The 19948-nt window shown below is 40.8% G+C and overlaps 1 protein-coding gene across 1 annotated transcript in view; it reads left to right on the plus strand.

Moving 5' to 3' along the window:
• The window catches only part of sec24b (SEC24 homolog B, COPII coat complex component), a 33825-nt gene extending 15340 nt beyond the window's left edge, over positions 1 to 18485 (plus strand). Inside the window, exons 6-24 of the mRNA XM_047354201.1 lie at positions 1220 to 1383; positions 1457 to 1641; positions 1734 to 1836; positions 4345 to 4471; positions 4568 to 4677; positions 4848 to 4960; positions 6130 to 6248; positions 7124 to 7179; positions 7371 to 7577; positions 8000 to 8123; positions 8545 to 8703; positions 8784 to 8957; positions 9088 to 9198; positions 9422 to 9597; positions 9924 to 10061; positions 10295 to 10399; positions 14620 to 14712; positions 15247 to 15350; positions 17661 to 18485. Of these exons, the coding sequence (XP_047210157.1) occupies positions 1220 to 1383; positions 1457 to 1641; positions 1734 to 1836; positions 4345 to 4471; positions 4568 to 4677; positions 4848 to 4960; positions 6130 to 6248; positions 7124 to 7179; positions 7371 to 7577; positions 8000 to 8123; positions 8545 to 8703; positions 8784 to 8957; positions 9088 to 9198; positions 9422 to 9597; positions 9924 to 10061; positions 10295 to 10399; positions 14620 to 14712; positions 15247 to 15350; positions 17661 to 17775 (2483 nt within the window). The 3' untranslated portion in view covers positions 17776 to 18485. The remainder of the gene's footprint in view (positions 1 to 1219; positions 1384 to 1456; positions 1642 to 1733; positions 1837 to 4344; positions 4472 to 4567; positions 4678 to 4847; positions 4961 to 6129; positions 6249 to 7123; positions 7180 to 7370; positions 7578 to 7999; positions 8124 to 8544; positions 8704 to 8783; positions 8958 to 9087; positions 9199 to 9421; positions 9598 to 9923; positions 10062 to 10294; positions 10400 to 14619; positions 14713 to 15246; positions 15351 to 17660) is intronic.
• The last annotated feature ends 1463 nt before the right edge of the window (positions 18486 to 19948 follow it).

The following is a 19948-nucleotide window of genomic DNA, read 5'->3' on the forward strand; positions in this document are numbered from 1 at the left end:
ATGTGGTCGTGCTGGTTCTTTAAAGCAGGAACATCCAACATGCCCTGGATTCTTGGCTACTAACTGTAAAGCAGTTTAGATTTAGATATATGACCTCTATAGCAGAGGTTACTGTTCTCATTGGAAACGCTTGTTTTGTCTACTTTGGGTTGGAAGGGATTTGTTGTCCAAAGTGAATCTGGTCAGGGCAGTCGGTGGAGGTATCTTTATGCTTGTTTGACTGAAGACGATAAGCAGGACTTCTAGGACTGGAAGAATTTATTATCTTTGCTGTTTTGGAAATGCCTCAATATTCCTGTGTAATGGATCAGAGTTGTAAAACATTCCTGCTGTCAAGGAGAACGGTTTTTCTTTAGTCGGATCAGATCTTGAAAATGGTTAAAAAAACAAACCTGCAAGTAAAGTTCATATCAGAATAAAAACACAAAAAATGCAAAAACTGAGTTTGATGAGATGAAGAGGTTTGTTTCTTCAGCCTGAAAATGGTCCGCACCAAAACGTTTCGTCTGGAGACGCAATCATTTTCACACTAACACAAGTATCATTTATTAGTGATAGACCTATCCCAACTTTGGGTAAATACCCTAAATCTTTACTTCGCGGAACATTGATCCATTAATATTACATTTCCACTGTAAACACATACCTGCCCAACACATACAGATCAAAGGTGCAAGGTTTGCACTTTTCACGTTGATGGAAAGTCATCAGTCTGTGGTTCACAGAAAGTAAAGAAATCAGGTCAGTGTTTCTGTAATGATTCAATTATTGTAGCAACTCTGCCTCTAAGAGTTAATAGCAATGCAGTGGCATCACTTACTACTTCTGCTTCAAATTAGGGACATTAATTAGTACTGCAGTTATTAGTTACTCATATAATATATGATGACTCTTGGAGAAGGTTTGGTTACCTCTGCTTTGTTTACCTGCACCTGGCCCCAGCTATTTAGCAAAAATGAAAGGATGTTTGGAAAAAAAAGGTGGGAATCCCAGTGATATGACTTTAAGTAAAACAAACAAAAACATCAGCAGGTCCGCATCTGAGCACACCGTGTTATTTTATAAGACGTGATTGAAGGAGTTACAAATTAGACTTCTTAAATTAAATTTAACCGCGCCCCTTTCCAAAGTGGACGGCATAGTTACAGTATAAACACTGAAACATTCCTATTTTTTAACAAGATGACATAACATCAATGCTGAAATGTCTTTTGCACAGATTCCATGCCACCTTCCAACAACATGACCAACCAGGCTCCGCCCTTTGGTTGCTACAGTTACCATAACATGCAGTCAGCCTATCAGCATGGACCGGTCCCCCACTCTGATGCCTCCCCCTCCCACAATGTGCACAGTCAGCCAGGTTACCAGCAGTACTCCCAGGTGAGACAACAGTTTCACAAGCCGCGCTTTGCAGAGAGAAACTCTTTTCTAAATAACAGTTGTTCTTCTGCAGCCTTTCCCCAACCTCTCTCAGCTCTCTGCAGCTCTGGGGGGGTTGAGCGGGGTCCCGGAGCTGGAGGTGGATGCCCTGAGGCCGGTCAACCTGCTGCAGGAAAGGAATCTGCTACCTTCGAGGCCCTTGGAGGCCCCTGAACCCAACCTCAGCCCCGATCTGAAGAAGGTCAATTGCAGTCCACAGTAAGTTGGTCACACACTTTCATTATTCAACACCTTATCTTCTGATTTGTTCTCTGGTTATGTGTCTTTGCTGATTATCCTCTGCTCACCAGGACGTTCAGGTGCACCCTGACCAGCATTCCTCAAACCCAGGCGTTACTCAACAAGGCCCGACTCCCACTGGGCCTCCTCCTTCACCCCTTCAGAGATCTGCAGGTATGCTTATCAAATAATTAAATATTTTCATTGAGATATAGCTGTTATTACTTTAAAACATTTGAGCCTAAAATATTATATGAGAACATCTCTTAGATAGAAAAGCTGATGCTAAATAACAGCCTAGTTTTCTTTATGTGTAGGATCATCATTTTAAGTTAAAGATGAATACTTTGCAACTAAATACTAACACTACCAAGCAAACTTCATCTTCGTACTAAAGCTGCAGAATCATGATGTTGAGGAGCGTAATTTTAGAGGCGTTGGGTGAGGTTTCATCACAAAGTGTGGATTGACTGAGAGCAGGGAGGCAAAGTGGGAAATTGTTGCAAGCTAGACAGGGCCTGTTAACGCTGCATGGTTCCTGCAGTCTGGAAAAGTATAGAAGTATTCTGCAGATCTGGAGGAGGCAAGAAGAATGTGGAAAAATATTTGGATTTCCAGACTTCATTCCTGTTTCTTTGTATAAAGGTCCTTTCCAGTCATCTCTCTGTCTATCCATCCATCCTGTTTGCAGTCTATCCTTTGTTTTTTGCAGGCTTCATAATTGAATGCCTTGTCTATGTCGTGATGTTTGTCGGAAATACCAAGTGAACTTTTATTTATGAAGGACTGAGAACTCTTGAAATTTAAGTCTGGGAAAAATGGAATTCTGTAATAAAATAGCCAAAAACCATGTCGTAGCCACTAGACATCCAGGCCAGCATATACAACCCCTGGCAAAAATCATGGAATCACCAGTCTCTGAGGATGAAACAGATCACAGACATGACAAAAAACTAAAGGCATTTCAAATAGCAACTTTCTGGCTTTAAGAAATACTAAAAGAAATCACAAAAAAATGATTGTGGTAGCGAGTAACCGTTACATTTTTAGAACAAGCACAGGGAATAAATGATGGAATCACTCAATTTTGAGGAAAGAAATATGGAATCATCCTGCAAATTGTCATTACAAACAATAACACCTGCATCAGATTAAATCTGCTCGTTAGTGTCCTGGTAAAAAGGAGTGATCACACCTCAGAGAGCTGCTGCAACAAGAGGACTGACATGAATCATGGCTCCAACACCAGAGATGTCACTTGAAATTAAGGAGAGGATTATCAAACTCCTTAAAGAGGGTAAATTATCACGCAGTGTTGCACAAGATGTTGGTTGTTCAGTCAGCTGTGTCTAAAACCTGGACCAAGTACAAACAACATGGGAAGGGGGTTAAAGGAAAACATACTGGTAGACCAAGGAAGACATCAAAGCATCAAGACGGAAAACTTAAAGCAATATGCCTTGAAAAGAGAAAATGTACAACAAAACAAATGAGGAACAAATGGAGTCAACGTCTGTAACCGAACTGTAAGAAACCGCATGAAGGAAATGGGATTTACATACAGAAATGCTAAAAGAAAGCCATCAATAGCACCTAAACAGAAAAAAACAAGGTTACTATGGGCTAAGGAAAGTCAATCGTGGATGATTGGATGAAAGTCATATTCAGCGATGAATCTCGAATCTGCATTGGGCAAGGTGATGATGCTGGAACTTTTGTTTGGTGCCGTTCCAAAGAGATTTATGCAGACGACCGTCTGAAGAAAACATGCAACTTTCCACAGTCATTGATGATATGGGGCTGCATGTCAGGTAAAAGCACTGGGGAGATGGCTGTCATTACGTCTTCAATAAATGCACAGGTTTACATTGACATTTTGGACACTTTTCTTATCCCATCCATCGAAAGGATGTTTGGGGATGATGACATCGTTTTTCAAGATGATAATGCATCTTTCCATAGAGCAAAAACTGTGAAAACATTCCTTGAAGAAAGGCACATAAGGTCAATGTCATATCCTGCAAACAGTCTGGATCTCAATCCCATTGAAAATCTGTGGTGGAAGTTAAAGAAAATGGTCGATGACGAGGCTCCAACCTGCAAAGCTGACCGAACATTACTTTTTTTTTTACTGGTTGCAGCTATCTGCTCACAGATGCATCTTAATAAAGCTCAATAAAAAAAAAAACTACAAATGTTTATTTCTGTTAGTGCCTGCCACATCAATAATATTACTTTATCGGAACAAATAGACACTGTAGTAGCCTTTGTTTGTATCATCCAATTTTATTTGTATTTTTCTGTAAATGTCCTCTTAGATTTTGAAGTGAATAGATTCAAAAACCACTTCAGACACAAAAACACGGTTTTGTAATGTTTGGTTGTGTTGTAATATCTTGTATTCAAAGTAAAAACTAAACTTTTAAGTTGACCCTGTAGACCCATGGTCAGGTAAAACAAAGTCCTTAAAGGAGAGAAAAATATATAGGTCATAAGTAGTCAAGTCGCATTCATCCACAATCCCTTAGACTAGGAAATAAATGCCTTCTTTGGTCGCCTGCTAATGCCGAAATAAAGGAATGTTTTTCTAAAGGACATAAATGGAGGATGGAGAAAATAATGTGGGAGGCCAAAGCTTCAATGCAATGCTGAGATTAACCTTTTCCCTTTGCCTCTCTGCAGCAGCTGCCAGTGATCACATCCAACACGATAGTGCGGTGTCGTTCCTGTCGGACGTACATCAACCCGTTCGTCACCTTCCTGGACCAACGCAGGTGGAAGTGTAACCTTTGTTATCGAGTCAACGATGGTAGGAAACTGTTTAGAACTCGGTTCTTGATCCTTTTAGACAATGTGTTTTGTACATCTCAGACTTTTCTTTTTTAATGTTTTTTTTTTTTTTTAGTCCCAGATGAATTTATGTACAACCCAGTGACAAGGTCATATGGAGAACCACACAAGAGGCCGGAGGTCCAAAACTCAACTGTGGAGTTCATTGCTTCCTCTGATTATATGGTAAAATCCTCCACACCTCCGTTGTTGTTGCAGTGTGGTTATTTGTCCACTAGAGGGAGGTGTTGCATTTTTCCACAATGTACCATAAACATAAATACATTTTAAAATACAGAAGCATCCAAACATTTGAGGCGACACCTAACTTTCTCTCGTTGTCCCTGGTTTTTCAGCTGCGACCTCCGCAGCCGGCGGTCTATCTGTTTGCGCTCGAAGTGTCTCACAACGCCGTGGAAGCAGGATACCTGAAGTACTTTTGTGAATCACTTCTGGAGAACCTGGATAAGTGAGCTATAATTATCTGTTCAGTAAAATTCAGTGCTTAGAAAAAGTACTTGCTCCCCCTGCAGATTTCTTCTACTTTTGCTTTGAAAATAATTTTTATAAAAGATGATAATTTAGTACAAAATGCTCATTTAAAAATCAAGGTTTCACTTGTTGGGGTATAAAAGCTTTCCAGACCAACCTGGCCATATGTGAGAATATAATTATTAAATCATGGATTAACTGTCATTAACCTCTTAGAATCAAGGCATTACTTAAAGGGATCCTATCTGACAACAAGAAGTATGCTAAAAGATCGTAAAAAGCAACACATCATGCTCTGATCTAAAGAATTTCATGAACAGACATCAAGCTCAGTGACATCTATCAGTCTGGAAAGGCTTTGAAAATGCTTTCTAAGGCTTCAGGACTCCAACCAACCACAGTGTGAGCCATCATCCACAAAAGGAAGAGAACAAGGAACAATGGTGAACTTTCCCAGAAATGGCTGGCCTACCAAAATTACTCCAACCGCTGATCAACAACTTATCCAGGAGGTCACAGAAGAACCGGGAACAACATTTAAAGCATTGCAGTCCTCACTTGGCTCAGTTAAGGTCAGAGTTCATGGCTCAACGATAAGAAAGAAGCTGGGCAAAAACTGCATCCAGGATAAGAATCGCTGCTGACCAAAAACACAGAGGACCTGCTGACATTTGTCAAAGAGCATCTTGATAATCCTTAGTACTTCTGAGAAAATATTCTGTGAAGTGACGAGACAAAACTGGAACTTTTTGGAAAGTGTAGTATGGCCGTTCACAATGAAACCTCCTCCAGTGTTGCTGATTTAAAAGTAGTTTGCAAAAATGAGTGGACCAGAATTCCTCCAGAGGGGTCTTATTGCTAGTTGATTGCAGCTGTTGCAGCTTAAAGTGCAACAACCAGTTAGCTTTAGGTGACAGTTGATTTTCTCACATACAGCCAGTTGGTTCGGACAGCTAAATAAAATCCTAATTTGAAACTACATTTTGTGTTGACTCTGGTTATTTTGGTTTTGATATTGAAATCAATGAAATATTAAATCCATTCTTACCCGTAGTAGGTTTTTAGAAGAGGTTTTCGGTTTGTTTGTTTGTTTTGTTGAGGTTTTTCCACCTAAGCTATCGTTGACGGATGCTGTTTGTGTTTCAGGTTGCCTGGAGATGCACGTACCAGGGTGGGTTTCCTCACCTTTGACAGCACTGTCCACTTTTACAACCTCCAGGAGGGACTGTCCCAGCCACAGATGCTTGTGGTGTCGGACATCGATGGTACGTTTCTTCACTCCCGTTAGGCCCAACATTTAGTAAATGCTTTGTTTTGTTTAATTACCGCGCTGATCTTTTTTAATAAACAAATAATTGTATTCATTTCAAAAAGCAGGATCAGGGTTTGATTTCAATTTCACTTAAATTTAGTTGTAGCCACTTCAAAAAAAAAAATGTATGCCTTTAATTTTTAAAGGACAAAAGTTCCACAATTTCATGCTTAAGTAAGTTAATAAATGGTCATTTGTGTACATAATAATTAATTTAAAATTGGAAATGTGTATATTGAATAAATTATATTTATTTTATGTCATAATTTACTAGTGGTAAATATTTTGATACTTTTTTTGAAATTCAGGATTAATAATGAACTGAACACAGTTCAGTTGGTCAGCAGCTGAGTTGCTGTGCAGTATAACGAATCAAATATTAGGGTTTATTTAATACGCTATGGTGACAGTAGAACAGAAAATATAAAACAATTAAATACTTGAGTAATTATTCATTTTAACACGGTGAATTTAAGTTAAAATGATTGGTTTCAACAATAAAAACTGTACATGATACTTAAAGTTTTTTTTTAGTATGTTTTTTAAAGCTACTGTTTTTTGCTGTCCTTCATCTGCTTACAGTATTTTAATGTATTTTAGACGTCTGGATGCTTTTGAACAGAAAGGCTGTTCTGGAATTTAAATTGTATCATTATGTGTGAGAAAAAAGCTAAATTTACTACCAGTGAAATTCTCCTGGAAAAGAGAAATGTGAGATCCAACAACTGGATATTCGGGTCGGGGGGGGCGTAACATTTCCGGATGTTTTTTTGGGAGGGATAATGATAAATCTCTTTGTTTTAAATGTCACTATAATTGTTTTCACAGATGTTTTTATACCATCACATGACAGTTTGATGGTGAACCTAAAGGAGAGCAAAGAGGTAGTTCTCTTCCTTCTTCACCTTATAACATGTAATAAACATGCCTGTATTTCTTCTCTTCTCCTGATGACATTTAACAGTTCCCATCTTCAGTCTTTCCATGTGAACATTTGATAATAAATAGAAACACTGGATGCAGCGAATGTTCACGCCATGTGTGAGGATGTTTTTAATTATTTTTCCTTCCTCAGCTTGTGAAGGAGCTGTTGACTTCGCTGCCGACGATGTTCAGCCAGAGCAGGGAGACCCACAGCGCCCTCGGTCCGGCCTTACAGGCGGCCTTCAAGCTCATGTCGCCCACCGGGGGTCGCGTTACCGTGTTCCAGACTCAGCTTCCGACTCTGGGAGCAGGGAAGCTGCAGTCAAGAGAGGACCCCAACCAGCGTTCCAGCACCAAGGTTCAGATTACTTATTTGTTGATGGATTTATAGTACAGTTTGGATCCTGTCAGTTTTAGCTAAACCCAAAAAAAAAAAAAAAAAAGTTTTTCAGACGAAATTTCACTTCAACATAATGGTTCTGTCATCACCTATTGAGATTAATTAGCCTAGTCCTAAATTAATAGCAGAGGATTATTAGTAGTATATCTTCGATTACCTTCAACGTCATATTGCTGTCTTTAAGTTTCTGGGATCCACAGCGTGGTTCTGGATTTGAGTTTCCAAAAATCTTAAATGGAAAAACAGAACCAATGAGATAAGAGGCTGAAAAAACAAAAGTTCTATTAATACACTTCTCTTAGCAAAATTCTGCTTATGCATATTGCTGTATTTTACATATGAATCCATGACCTCCCACTTTGTGACCGATAACTCTTCAGGGAGTCCAGCACCTGGGTCCTGCCACAGATTTCTATAAGAAGCTTGCGCTGGACTGCTCTGGACAGCAGATTGGAGTGGATCTTTTCCTGCTCAGCTCCCAGTATGCTGACCTTGCATCACTGGGTAAGAACAGTGCTTGTCACTATCCGTCCAACTCTCACCATCGTACAGCCTCAAATCATGGTTGTATTCTCTTGTTGGTAACAATGAGCAGAACAGGTTTAAAAAACCAGCTATAAGAAGCTGAATTCCACTTCTTCTTTAGGATAAAAGCTGCTGGGTTTGGATTTCCAAATCTAAAGAAATGTAAATGCTCTCCAGATCTGTTCAAGTTGATCAACTAATTTTCTTTTTCTTTTGGAACATTTTTCCAGGAATGATGACTGAAATAAATTTGTCTGATGACTTAATGCCCTGTTGGAACCTAAACCTAACTGATTGTAAACCATGCAGAAAAAGGCTTAAACCTTTTGGGTTTAATGTGGTTAAATCAATCCTGTCCATCCGAGCCTAAAAATTAATTTCAGTCATCTTATTTTTCCAGCCTGTATCTCCAAGTATTCAGCAGGCAGCCTCTTTTACTACCCCTCCTTTCATTACATCCACAACCCGGCCCAGCTGGAGAAGTTTCAGAGGGATCTCGATCGTTACCTCACCAGAAAGATCGGCTTCGAGGCGGTCATGAGAATACGATGCACTAAGGGTATCACAAACAGACTGTGCTCATTTCGTATTTTTTTTTAATCTGAAATAATTTTTAAACCCAAAAAAATGTCCTTTCAGGTTTATCCATCCACACGTTCCACGGTAACTTCTTCGTGCGCTCCACCGACCTGCTGTCCCTGGCTAATGTGAACCCAGACTCGGCCTTCGCTGTCCAGATGTCGATCGAAGACTCTCTTGCGGACTCATCTCTGGCCTGTTTCCAGGCAGCTCTGCTCTACACATCTAGCAAAGGTAAACCCAAAAACAGAATCTACTCTGCCTAACCTGCTCACTTCTAAAAATAAAAAGGATTGGTTTCTCATTTAAATAAAATATTTGAACTCTTACTGTTGAGTTGATATTCCTTTGCCCATGGCTGTAGGAAAAAGGCGCATCAGAGTCCACACTCTGTGTCTGCCGGTCGTCAGCCAGCTGAGCGATGTTTATGCCGGAGCTGATGTTCAAGCTATCACATGTCTGCTGGCCAACATGGGTGAGTTCACAGTAAAAACTCAACTTTTACACCCTTTAACATCCACTGTTTTACTGAAATTAGTTCCATCCATGTCATTACGTTGCCATATGTGAGCCATAACATGACCTCTCTACTTTGTAAAGATTTTGCTAATATTTTAATTACAGTAACTATTGCATGTTTTTGTTCCCTCTATAAAGCTCTCCACAGTGTTTTTACTAATCTATACTCTATATTCCAGCCATCGATCGATCGATATCATCCACCCTGTCAGATGCTCGTGATGCTCTGGTAAACGCAGTCATGGACTTTGTGAGCGCCTACAAAAGCAGCGTGTCGAACCTGCAGCAGTCTGGAGTTGTCGTCCCTGCAGCCATGCGCCTCTTCCCCCTCTACATCCTGGCTTTACTCAAACAGGTGGGACAGCACCACTAATATGAAAGTACACCTCACACTGAGCACAGGGTTCCTACACATTCTTGGAAAGCCATGGAAAAGTATGACATTGTCAAGGTCGTATTTATGAAAAAAAGCCAATCCCCTGTTTCCTTGTGTTTACGTTCTGTTTCTAAACAAAGGAAGACGTCCAATTAGACGTCTTCCTTTGTCCGTCCATCGATCCATCAATTTTCCTATCCTAAAATATCCGTTCATCAATCCTAAACTGGCAAGGAAATTATGGTCTACACCTCAACGTAACTGACATTTTAAAAATGCTGAAAATTATTTCCGGTCCGTTCCAGAAAGCATTACGGACAGGTACCAGCACCCGGCTCGATGAGCGCATCTGTGCCATGTGCGAGTTTAAGACGCAGCCACTGCCGCAGCTGATGCGGATGGTTCATCCTGACCTGTACAGACTGGACAACATTACTGACCAGGTGGGAAACACACACCTTATCACTTGGATGTTATGTTGAATCTGTATTCCTGTACACTCCATGCTATGGGAGTTGTGTTGCACAAGTAATGGAAGGTTGACTCTGTTTCACCCAGAGGAGTCGGACTCTGTTTTACCATTACTGTTCCATATTTGTCATCGCGACTGTGGAGTTGTGGTCTCTGAATTCTGTTACACAAGGTGAAATCCCGTACCTTTGTGTGTGACCTGCAGGGGGCACTCCATCTGAATGATACTGTAGTTCCTCAGCCTCACCTGCTGCATCTTTCTGCTGAGAGGCTTAGCAGAGATGGAGCATTCCTCATGGACTGTGGCAATGTAAGTAATGGTTATTTCTCTGTAGAACAAATGTGGCTCCATCCTCTCAATTTTCACCTGAGTTGAATCTTATTGCTAAACTGCAACAATCTGCAAAAGTCTTGAACCACCCAATGTTTAGTTATATTCTGCTCTTACGTTTCCAAAACGTCTTTAATTGAAAAACTGTTCCAGCAAGCTAGTCCACTTTGCTGAAATGTTATTGCAGCAACTCAAAATGGTTCTCAGTGGTTAGTGTGGCCCCACATGCTTGTATGCATGCCTGACAACACCAAGGCATGCTTCTTATGAGATGACAGATGGAGTCCTGGAGTATCTCCTCCCAGATCCTGACCGGGGCATCACTGAGCTCCTGGACAGTCTAAGGTGAAACCTGGTGGCGTTGGATGGACCTAAACAGATGTTCTAGAGATGTTCTGTTGGATTTAGGTCAGGGGAGAATGGAAGTCAGTCAATGGTATCAATTCCTTCATCCTCTGGAAACTGCCTGCACACTCTTGCCACATGAAGCGGGCCACTATCATGCAACAGGAGGAACCCATGATGCACTGCACCAGTGAAGTATCTAACAATGAGCGTAAGGATTTCATCCTGATACCTAATGGCAGTCAGGGTGCCATCATTTACCCTGCACAGGTCTGTGTGTCCCTCCATAGGTATGCCTCCCCAGACCAACACTAACCCACCACCTAACCAATTAGGTTGAACAATGTTACAGGCAGCATAACGTTCACCGCAGCTTCTCCAAACCCTTTAATGTCTATCACATGAGCTTAGAGTGAATCTGCTCTCATCTGTGAAAAGCACAGGGTGACAGTACTAAACCTGTCAATTTTGGTGTTTCTGGCAAATGCCAGTCAAGCTTTACGATCCCAGGCAGTGAGCCCAGGGCCTTCTAGAGGACTTCGGGCAATTGGGCTACCCTCATGAAGTCTGTTTCTAATGGTCTGGTCAGAGACATCCGTGCCAGTGACCTGCTGGAGGTCACTTTGTAGGGCTCTGGCTGTACTCATCCTGTTCCTCCTTGCCCAAAGGAGCAGATACTTGTCCTCCTGATGGGTAAGGACCTCCTCCATCCTCTTGAGACTGTGCTGGGAGGCACATTAAACCTTCGGGCAATGACACGTATTGATGTGCCATCCTGGTGGACCTGGACTGTCTGTGCAACGTCTGTAGGCCTCATGCTACCAGTAGTGACGCTGACCCTGGTCAAATGCAAAACTACTGAAAAGCAGTGTGGCCGTGGCTCCTTTAGTGTACTTGCTGCTTATTTCATTAACGCCAAACAGCTGACACTTATTAAGGTCCGAAGCTCAGCCATTTGGCTTTTCTATCTACCATGCCCAAAGGGCAACTGAGTGGCTGCATTAGTTTTGAACTACTATCCTAACCCAGGTGTGAACGACACCATGGTTCTGTAAGTGAGATGTTCTTTAAATGAAACTAGAAAAATTAGCATTTCCCTTTTAAAAATGCAGCGTTAATGCTGTAAAGTGAATTCTTTAGCTGAAAGCAGGCAGGAATAAGCTGTAGTTGACTGCAGATAATCTGCTGAAATTAATTGGCAGAAAACAGAAGTGCTAAACTCCTTTGCTGAAAGTTGGCAGAAAGAGGCTCAGGTTGGCAGCGAAATATCAGCCGAAATCTGTTAAATTAGCAGAAATAGCAGAAACATTAGCAAAGAAAAACTGTCATCTAATCTGTTTAAATAGGAAAATATCAACTAAAAAACAGCTTCACAAGGTGACGTTACTCCTTGTTGAAGCAGTTGTTCAAATGAACAGTTCCATTAGTTTCATCACCACATTTTCAGATAGTCTTTCTCCAATACGACGACTGGGGTCTTTGTCAAGATATGGAATGACATTGCACACATACTTAGATTTCAAGTCACATGCCACCCAGAACTTGATGCCAAACCTGTCGGGTTTCGTTGCAATGTACTGCAGGAAACAGCAGCAAGTGATACAATTTAAGAACTCTCTTCCCACGTTTAGTACTGAGCGAGATCACAAACAATAAAGAAGAGCATTTTCTTAACTGAGAAACTTCATACTCACAAACAACATGGCCTGTCTGTTGATTCCCAGCTCCAGCTATCTGTCCCAGCTGGTTTAACTTGTGTTGTGTCCTCTTTCTGCGGCTTTGGCTTGTTGCTTATCTTAAATCCAAGATTCCAGTTGTTTCATAAGAGCAAAAACAGTTTCTTACTTCCATGACATTTTGACGTTTTCTCCATAGATGATTGTGAAAGCAAAAATGCTCACTCCGTTGTTTTTCTGTGTCGCCAATAATAGCCAGAATCCGCTCAAGGTGTCAGAGTCAAGAAGGCCTTTTTTTGGCCAAGAAATCAATCCGTTTTGTGATTGAGAAATTTCCAGATGGTGCATCATTGTCACCCATATACATGTCCTTCTCAAAATATTAGCATATTGTGATAAAGTTCATTATTTTCTATAATGTAATGATGAAAATTTAACATTCATATATTTTAGATTCATTGCACACTAACTGAAATATTTCAGGTCTTTTATTGTCTTAATACGGATGATTTTGGCATACAGCTCATGAAAACCCAAAATTCCTATCTCACAAAATTAGCATATTTCATCCGACCAATAAAAGAAAAGTGTTTTTAATACAAAAAACGTCAACCTTCAAATAATCATGTACAGTTATGCACTCAATACTTGGTCAGGAATCCTTTTGCAGAAATGACTGCTTCAATGCGGCGTGGCATGGAGGCAATCAGCCTGTGGCACTGCTGAGGTCTTATGGAGGCCCAGGATGCTTCGATAGCGGCCTTTAGCTCATCCAGAGTGTTGGGTCTTGAGTCTCTCAACGTTCTCTTCACAATATCCCACAGATTCTCTATGGGGTTCAGGTCAGGAGAGTTGGCAGGCCAATTGAGCACAGTGATACCATGGTCAGTAAACCATTTACCAGTGGTTTTGGCACTGTGAGCAGGTGCCAGGTCGTGCTGAAAAATGAAATCTTCATCTCCATAAAGCTTTTCAGCAGATGGAAGCATGAAGTGCTCCAAAATCTCCTGATAGCTAGCTGCATTGACCCTGCCCTTGATAAAACACAGTGGACCAACACCAGCAGCTGACACGGCACCCCAGACCATCACTGACTGTGGGTACTTGACACTGGACTTCTGGCATTTTGGCATTTCCTTCTCCCCAGTCTTCCTCCAGACTCTGGCACCTTGATTTCCGAATGACATGCAGAATTTGCTTTCATCTGAAAAAAGTACTTTGGACCACTGAGCAACAGTCCAGTGCTGCTTCTCTGTAGCCCAGGTCAGGTGCTTCTGTCGCTGTTTCTGGTTCAAAAGTGGCTTGACCTGGGGAATGTGGCACCTGTAGCCCATTTCCTGCACACGCCTGTGCACGGTGGCTCTGGATGTTTCTACTCCAGACTCAGTACACTGCTTCTGCAAGTCCCCAAAGGTCTGGAATCGGCCCTTCTCCACAATCTTCCTCAGGGTCCGGTCACCTCTTCTCGTTGTGCAGCGTTTTCTGCCACACTTTTTCCTTCCCACAGACGTCCCACTGAGGTGCCTTGATACAGCACTCTGGGAACAGCCTATTTGTTCAGAAATGTCTTTCTGTGTCTTACCCTCTTGCTTGAGGGTGTCAATAGTGGCCTTCTGGACAGCAGTCAGGTCGGCAGTCTTACCCATGATTGGGGTTTTGAGTGATGAACCAGGCTGGGAGTTTTAAAGGCCTCAGGAATCTTTTGCAGGTGTTTAGAGTTAACTCGTTGATTCAGATGATTAGGTTCATAGCTCGTTTAGAGACCCTTTTAATAATATGCTAATTTTGTGAGATAGGAATTTTGGGTTTTCATGAGCTGTATGCCAAAATCATCCATATTAAGACAATAAAAGACCTGAAATATTTCAGTTAGTGTGCAATAAATCTAAAATATATGAATGTTAAATTTTCATCATGACATTATGGAAAATAATGAACTTTATCACAATATGCTAATATTTTGAGAAGGACCTGTATGGTAGTGGCTTCCCATTTTAGTGGGCGTGACCCAAAGGTTTTTGTTTTAGAAAAGTTTGTTTTAAAATAACTAGCGCTTTGAAAAACAAAAAGGCTGTTTATGGTTTATTTATATTTCATAATTTTAGGATTCTTAGGGTATCTTGGCTCTATTGTTTCTCCATTAATCTGACTTTTGTCAATGTTCTACTGTCTCTCCAGGTGTTTTATCTGTGGATCAGCAAATGCTGCAATGAAATGTTTATCCGAGATGTTCTGGGCTGCCCCAACTACGCTTCAATACCCCCCAACATGGTCAGTACAAGTATCAGGAGGACAAGCATTTCCGAACTGTTATCTACAATCAGCACAAAAGCAAAATACATAAAAACTGCTGAAAAGTAGCACGCGCATGAACTCTTTCTGCAGTTTGCTGATTAATGTTGTAGTTCATCATTTTAAAAATGACTGATATGCTTTTTTTCCTGTTTATCTTGTGAAAAAAACAACTGGTACAGCAAACAGATTTGCTGTGGAAGCTTTTCTGCCATTTTGGCGAACAGCAGCTACCTAGAAAGTTCAGTCGTCACCACCATGTGGGCGTGACGGCAACACCCAGGATAAACAGCAAATGTCAGCCTCTTGTTTATGCTGCGTGTTTTATTTCTGTAACAATAGGACGATTACTCCCAGAGCAACCTACAGACCCACACTTCTAGCCACAGGAATGTTTCTGTTGACCTCATTGTGTATCCTGGATGTCCGAGGGAATCCACATTGTCTGAAACATAGTAAGAACAGTGTTGGCTGATGTTTTGGTTGTCCTATTTTTCTCCCTGTCACTCTCAGAATCACATTCCTGAGCTGCAGAATCCCCTGTCGGAGAGAGTCCGAGCATTTCTTGACTGGCTGCAGGACAACAGAGCATTCAGCTCTTCGATCCACATCGTCAAGTAAGCAGAACTGGATTCACATCTCACTCTGTACCTGTTGCTGCTCGCTCATCATCCTGGCCCCCATAAATCAGGGTGTTTAATTAAATTTTTTCCCAAGTAAACAGGTTTTTATTTTCTTTTTTTAAATCCTGAATCACAAGCTTCAGTCTATCTGGGCTTTATATGGCAGACCAGCACTAATTGGTGCGTATTTGTAAAGTGGAAGGAAAACAGTGCCTTGTTTTCAAAAATCTAAAAAGAAAGACTAACAGAAACTGGGTGTGGACAGTTTCTCGTGGAAGAGATGGGTCTGAGGGCGACTGAAGTCTATTCCCAGAGTAAAAACTCAGTGAGGTCACTTGTTGAGAGTAGTGGTAATGGCATCTACTGGGAATGCATTGTTTCAGTTTCCTAAGCTGCTTGCGGTGCAGCATTGTTGCTCAAACACATGTTTACGCCACTGATGTCAGAACAAATTTAGCTGAGTGGTATTTCGGTGGGTGTTTGTGTGGTAATGTGAGATGACTCTTAAGCTGAAATAAGTTTCCCTAAAATTAATGCAAAAGAACTGATGGAGGCTCATTAAAACTCACCTTAAAGCTTGGGTTCAGATCATGTTTTATGCCTCCTCAGATGTAGAAGCTCAATAATGTAGGTAGAGACACAACATTTAGTGTTAAGTGTCACAAAACAAGACTTTTGAAAATTGAGTGCTGTTAGACATTTTGTTAAAAGCACTAACACTTTAAAAGGGCGAAGCATACAGAGCGAGTTCTTTTGTTATGGTTTTGTCTGTTCAGCTCACCACCACAGGCTTTCTGTTGCTCTGGGGGCTCAAATGTTTATTTGGCTGAGGTGACCAGATTTATTACTTAAAATCTTCTGGTAGTTGAAAGAGTTCAATGTTTCTGTTCCTGAAGTGTTTGTAGACAAAAAGCTCAATCTGGCCAAAGGACAGAGTTCAAAGCAAAGTCCCAGTTGGCATGTAGATAGCATTCAATGGTTGCTTTGGAGACTTGATGAGTCCAACATTTGGTTTTACCTCATTTACAATCCCTCTTGTCGTGGTTCAAGCTAAAATTAAGTCCTTGTCCAGTCTTGTTTGTCACAGTTCTAGTTTCAAACTTTAACTAATTCTGTAATTATAGATATTAGCAAATTTAGGTCAGCAGATTTTTTTTCTCATAGCCATTTTTATGATTATTATCGAGCAACTGGCACATCTGACTTATGCTACAATTCAACCCAGACCACGAATAATATGAATCGCCAAGAATTGCGAATTTGCAGGATTCGTGAAGGTTCTTGGAATTTCTGGTCCAATCTGTGACACCATAAGATTCAGTTACAACACAGGATGATAGATAAAGAAAATTTAATTCAGTACGGTTTACATACTTCAATAAGAATATGAAACATACTGCACGAACGTTAGGAACCAGTTAACAATATGCCGAATGCATCTAATCAGTGAAGTTGTTGTGTTTGGACATAAAATGTAATAAGAAACTACATTTAAAAACTATACTTTGTTTTATATTTATTTACTTATAAAAACATTTTTATTATTTTTGTTTTGGTGTTTTACTTTCTTTATTAACTGTTTTCCCTATTTCTTATTTTTTTTCCAAGGACAGAAGAGATATTTGGGCAGTTTTAGGGGGTACAGTGGCCCAGAGTGGTCAAGATCATGCTTAATGATTAAGTTAAGAAAACACAGAATTAACTAACTAATTAATTTTTTGGATTCTAGAGTTCGGCTCCAAAACTGTGACCAGCTCAAAACTTTTGCCATGAATTCCAGATGACTCAAGAATTGCAGGAACTGACTAAGAATAAAATATGAATCAGTTATGACTTCAGGAACTTATTACGATTCGATTAAGAATCCTAAAATTGAGACATTTTTGGGGAGTCGTGTTATTGGTGGTCTGTGTGGAATAGGTGCTTTACATAAATGCCTTTTCTACTTTGAAGAGTTGCAAAGTGAAGTGGGCCCTCTGTGTCACGTCATACGTATTCCAAATAGAAACAGGAAGTCATGATTACCGGTTAAACGTTTCATATAGCTCTGGTCAGGGTAAAAAAGGATAAGTTAGACAATAATTATTGTTAGGCGTGCCACTAATTCCGCCTCTGGTGACTTTGTAAATATATTGAAACGTTTTTCTCAACTAAATAAATGTACTCAAATAAAAACTTGGATTATTAAGGTGTTATACTAAAGTATTAAGTTATTTTCGGTCACATCTTTACCAGGGAGACAGTAGGTGTGCAGGATAGAGCATGTGTATGAACCTGTCTTTAACCTTTGTTTTCTCCTCGCAGAGACGATGCCTCGCCTAAGGCCACCTTGTTCCAGCACCTGGTGGAGGACCGGTCAGACGTGGCTTCATCCTACCAAGAGTTCCTGCAGCACATTCAGCAGCAAATGTCCAAGTAGGCGCCCATTACACTGAGAAAAACGCTCAGACTTTACATTCCTCAAACTGATGGGAGAAGAGACTTTGGCCTCATTGAGCATAAACTAGAGCTAGGTCATTTTTAGCGAGGTGGGTTTCCTCTCTATCCTTCAAACCGACTCGGTAAATAAACCAATCGTGGAAGTTTATTAATGAACCTAATGAAGATTTCTGGGACCGGTTCAATCCACCTATTCCAAGAAGAGAGGAGGAATCGAAGTCGAGCTATGGAGATGCCACTTCCTTTGTTCAGTTTATTTTTATGAACCTCACATTGTAGCCCATGCAAAATTTTTTGGTTTTTGTTTCTTCTATGGTTGAAATGTAACCCCCACCCTGTTCTACCTTTCTCCTCGTTTGAACACACTGGAGAACTCTAAACATGAATTCGGCACGTGCTTTGAAATGCAAACAGCATGTCTCAGTTTTTCCGCTGCTAGACGACATCCGTCTGGGAACAAGACTGGGTTGGACGTCTTTAAAATGTCCAGTCTTCTCTGAACTGCTGAGTGGACCTTGGATTCATCAAACACCACAAACCTTCACCCGTCTGCAATTTTCTCGTCATTGATTTGATTTTTTCTGGCACTGAGGTCGATATCTATCCATCTTTGTAACTACTGAAAATAATCTTTTATGTGCGATAATTTATGAACCAGCTTATTAAATAAAAATAAAGAAAAGACCTTGACCTGTTTTATGTGTATTCAATTCAATTCAGTTTTATTTATATAGCGCCAATTCACAACACATGTTGTCTCAAGGCACTTCACAACAGTCAGGTTCATACATTCCAATTAATCCTAACAATTGAACAGTGCAGTCGGAGTTAGTTATTTATTCAAATTGGATAAAAAGCTTTTCTATCTAAGGAAACCCAGCAGATTGCATCCAGTCAGTGACTTGCAGCATTCACTCCTCCTGGATGAGCATGTAGAGACAGTGGACAGTCACTGGCGTTGACTTTGCAGCAATTCTTCATACTGAGCATGCATGTAGCGACAGTGGAGAGGAAAAAACTCCCTTTTAACAGGAAGAAACCTCCAGCAGAACCAGGCTCAGTGTGAGCGGCCATCTGCCACGACCGACTGGGGGTTTGAGAGAACAGAGCAGAGACACAAAGAGAACAAAGAAGCACTGATCCAGGAGTATTTTCTATGGGAAGGAAAAGTAAATGTTAATGGATGTAGCTCCTTTAGTCATTTCACCTAGAAAGAAAGAACAGATAAACTCTGAGCCAGTTTTCAAGGTTAGAGTCTGAAAGAGAGCACATAGAGTTAGTCACAGTAGAAGCTCAGTCAGTAGCCATGTCTAGGAGAGAGAAAGTGTTAAACACTAAAAGACAGGGCTATGTGGATCATCTGTAGAAGGTCAGCATTAAGTTGTTGCCAGCAGAAGCTCGGACGATTCCCCTCTCCAGAAAGGTGTCACAGGCAGACACAGAGTCAGGCCAGGTGTAGCTTCTAGGAAGAGAAAAGAGAGAACAAAGTTAAAAGCTGAAATAACAGCAAACAATGCAAAATTGGAGAGTAGTGTGAGAATGTAGCGAAGAGGGTGAAAGTGGTCTTTATGTCCTCCAGCAGCCTAAGCCTATAGCAGCATAACTACACAGATAGTTTCAGTTCAGATTATTTAGTTAAACGGCGCTTATTTACAACAATGTCGTCTCAAGGCACCTCACAAAGGGTCCCACTGATGGTCATTGTTATACTAAAAACCACAATGATTGGGATACCTCTCTCTGTCAGACTGATTATAACCATTGGAAAAGAGAAGGGGTCACACAGGTAGCAGAAATGGAGGGTGTGTTTGCACCTCAACCATAACTGAGCCGTTTTAGGCTAAACCTGACTCCCCCTTACTCCAACCAACAAGGAGGGAAGAAGATGGAGGTAAAAAATAAGGAAGATAGCTCAGGATAAACTAAGCCACTCTAACTATAAGCTTTATCAAAAAGGAAAGTTTTAAGCCTAGCCTTAAAAGTATACAGGGTGTCTGCCTCACGGACTAAAGCTGGGAGCTGGTTCCACAGGAGAGGAGCCTGATAACTAAAGGATCTGCCTCCCATTCTACTTCTAGAGACTCTAGGAACCACCAGTAAACCTGCAGTCTGAGAACAAAGTGCTCTGCTGATTTAAAGTTTGGGAGTTGATC

The sequence above is a fragment of the Girardinichthys multiradiatus genome, chromosome 23 (genome assembly GCF_021462225.1).
Source record: "Girardinichthys multiradiatus isolate DD_20200921_A chromosome 23, DD_fGirMul_XY1, whole genome shotgun sequence".
Classification (NCBI taxonomy): Eukaryota; Metazoa; Chordata; class Actinopteri; order Cyprinodontiformes; family Goodeidae; genus Girardinichthys; species Girardinichthys multiradiatus.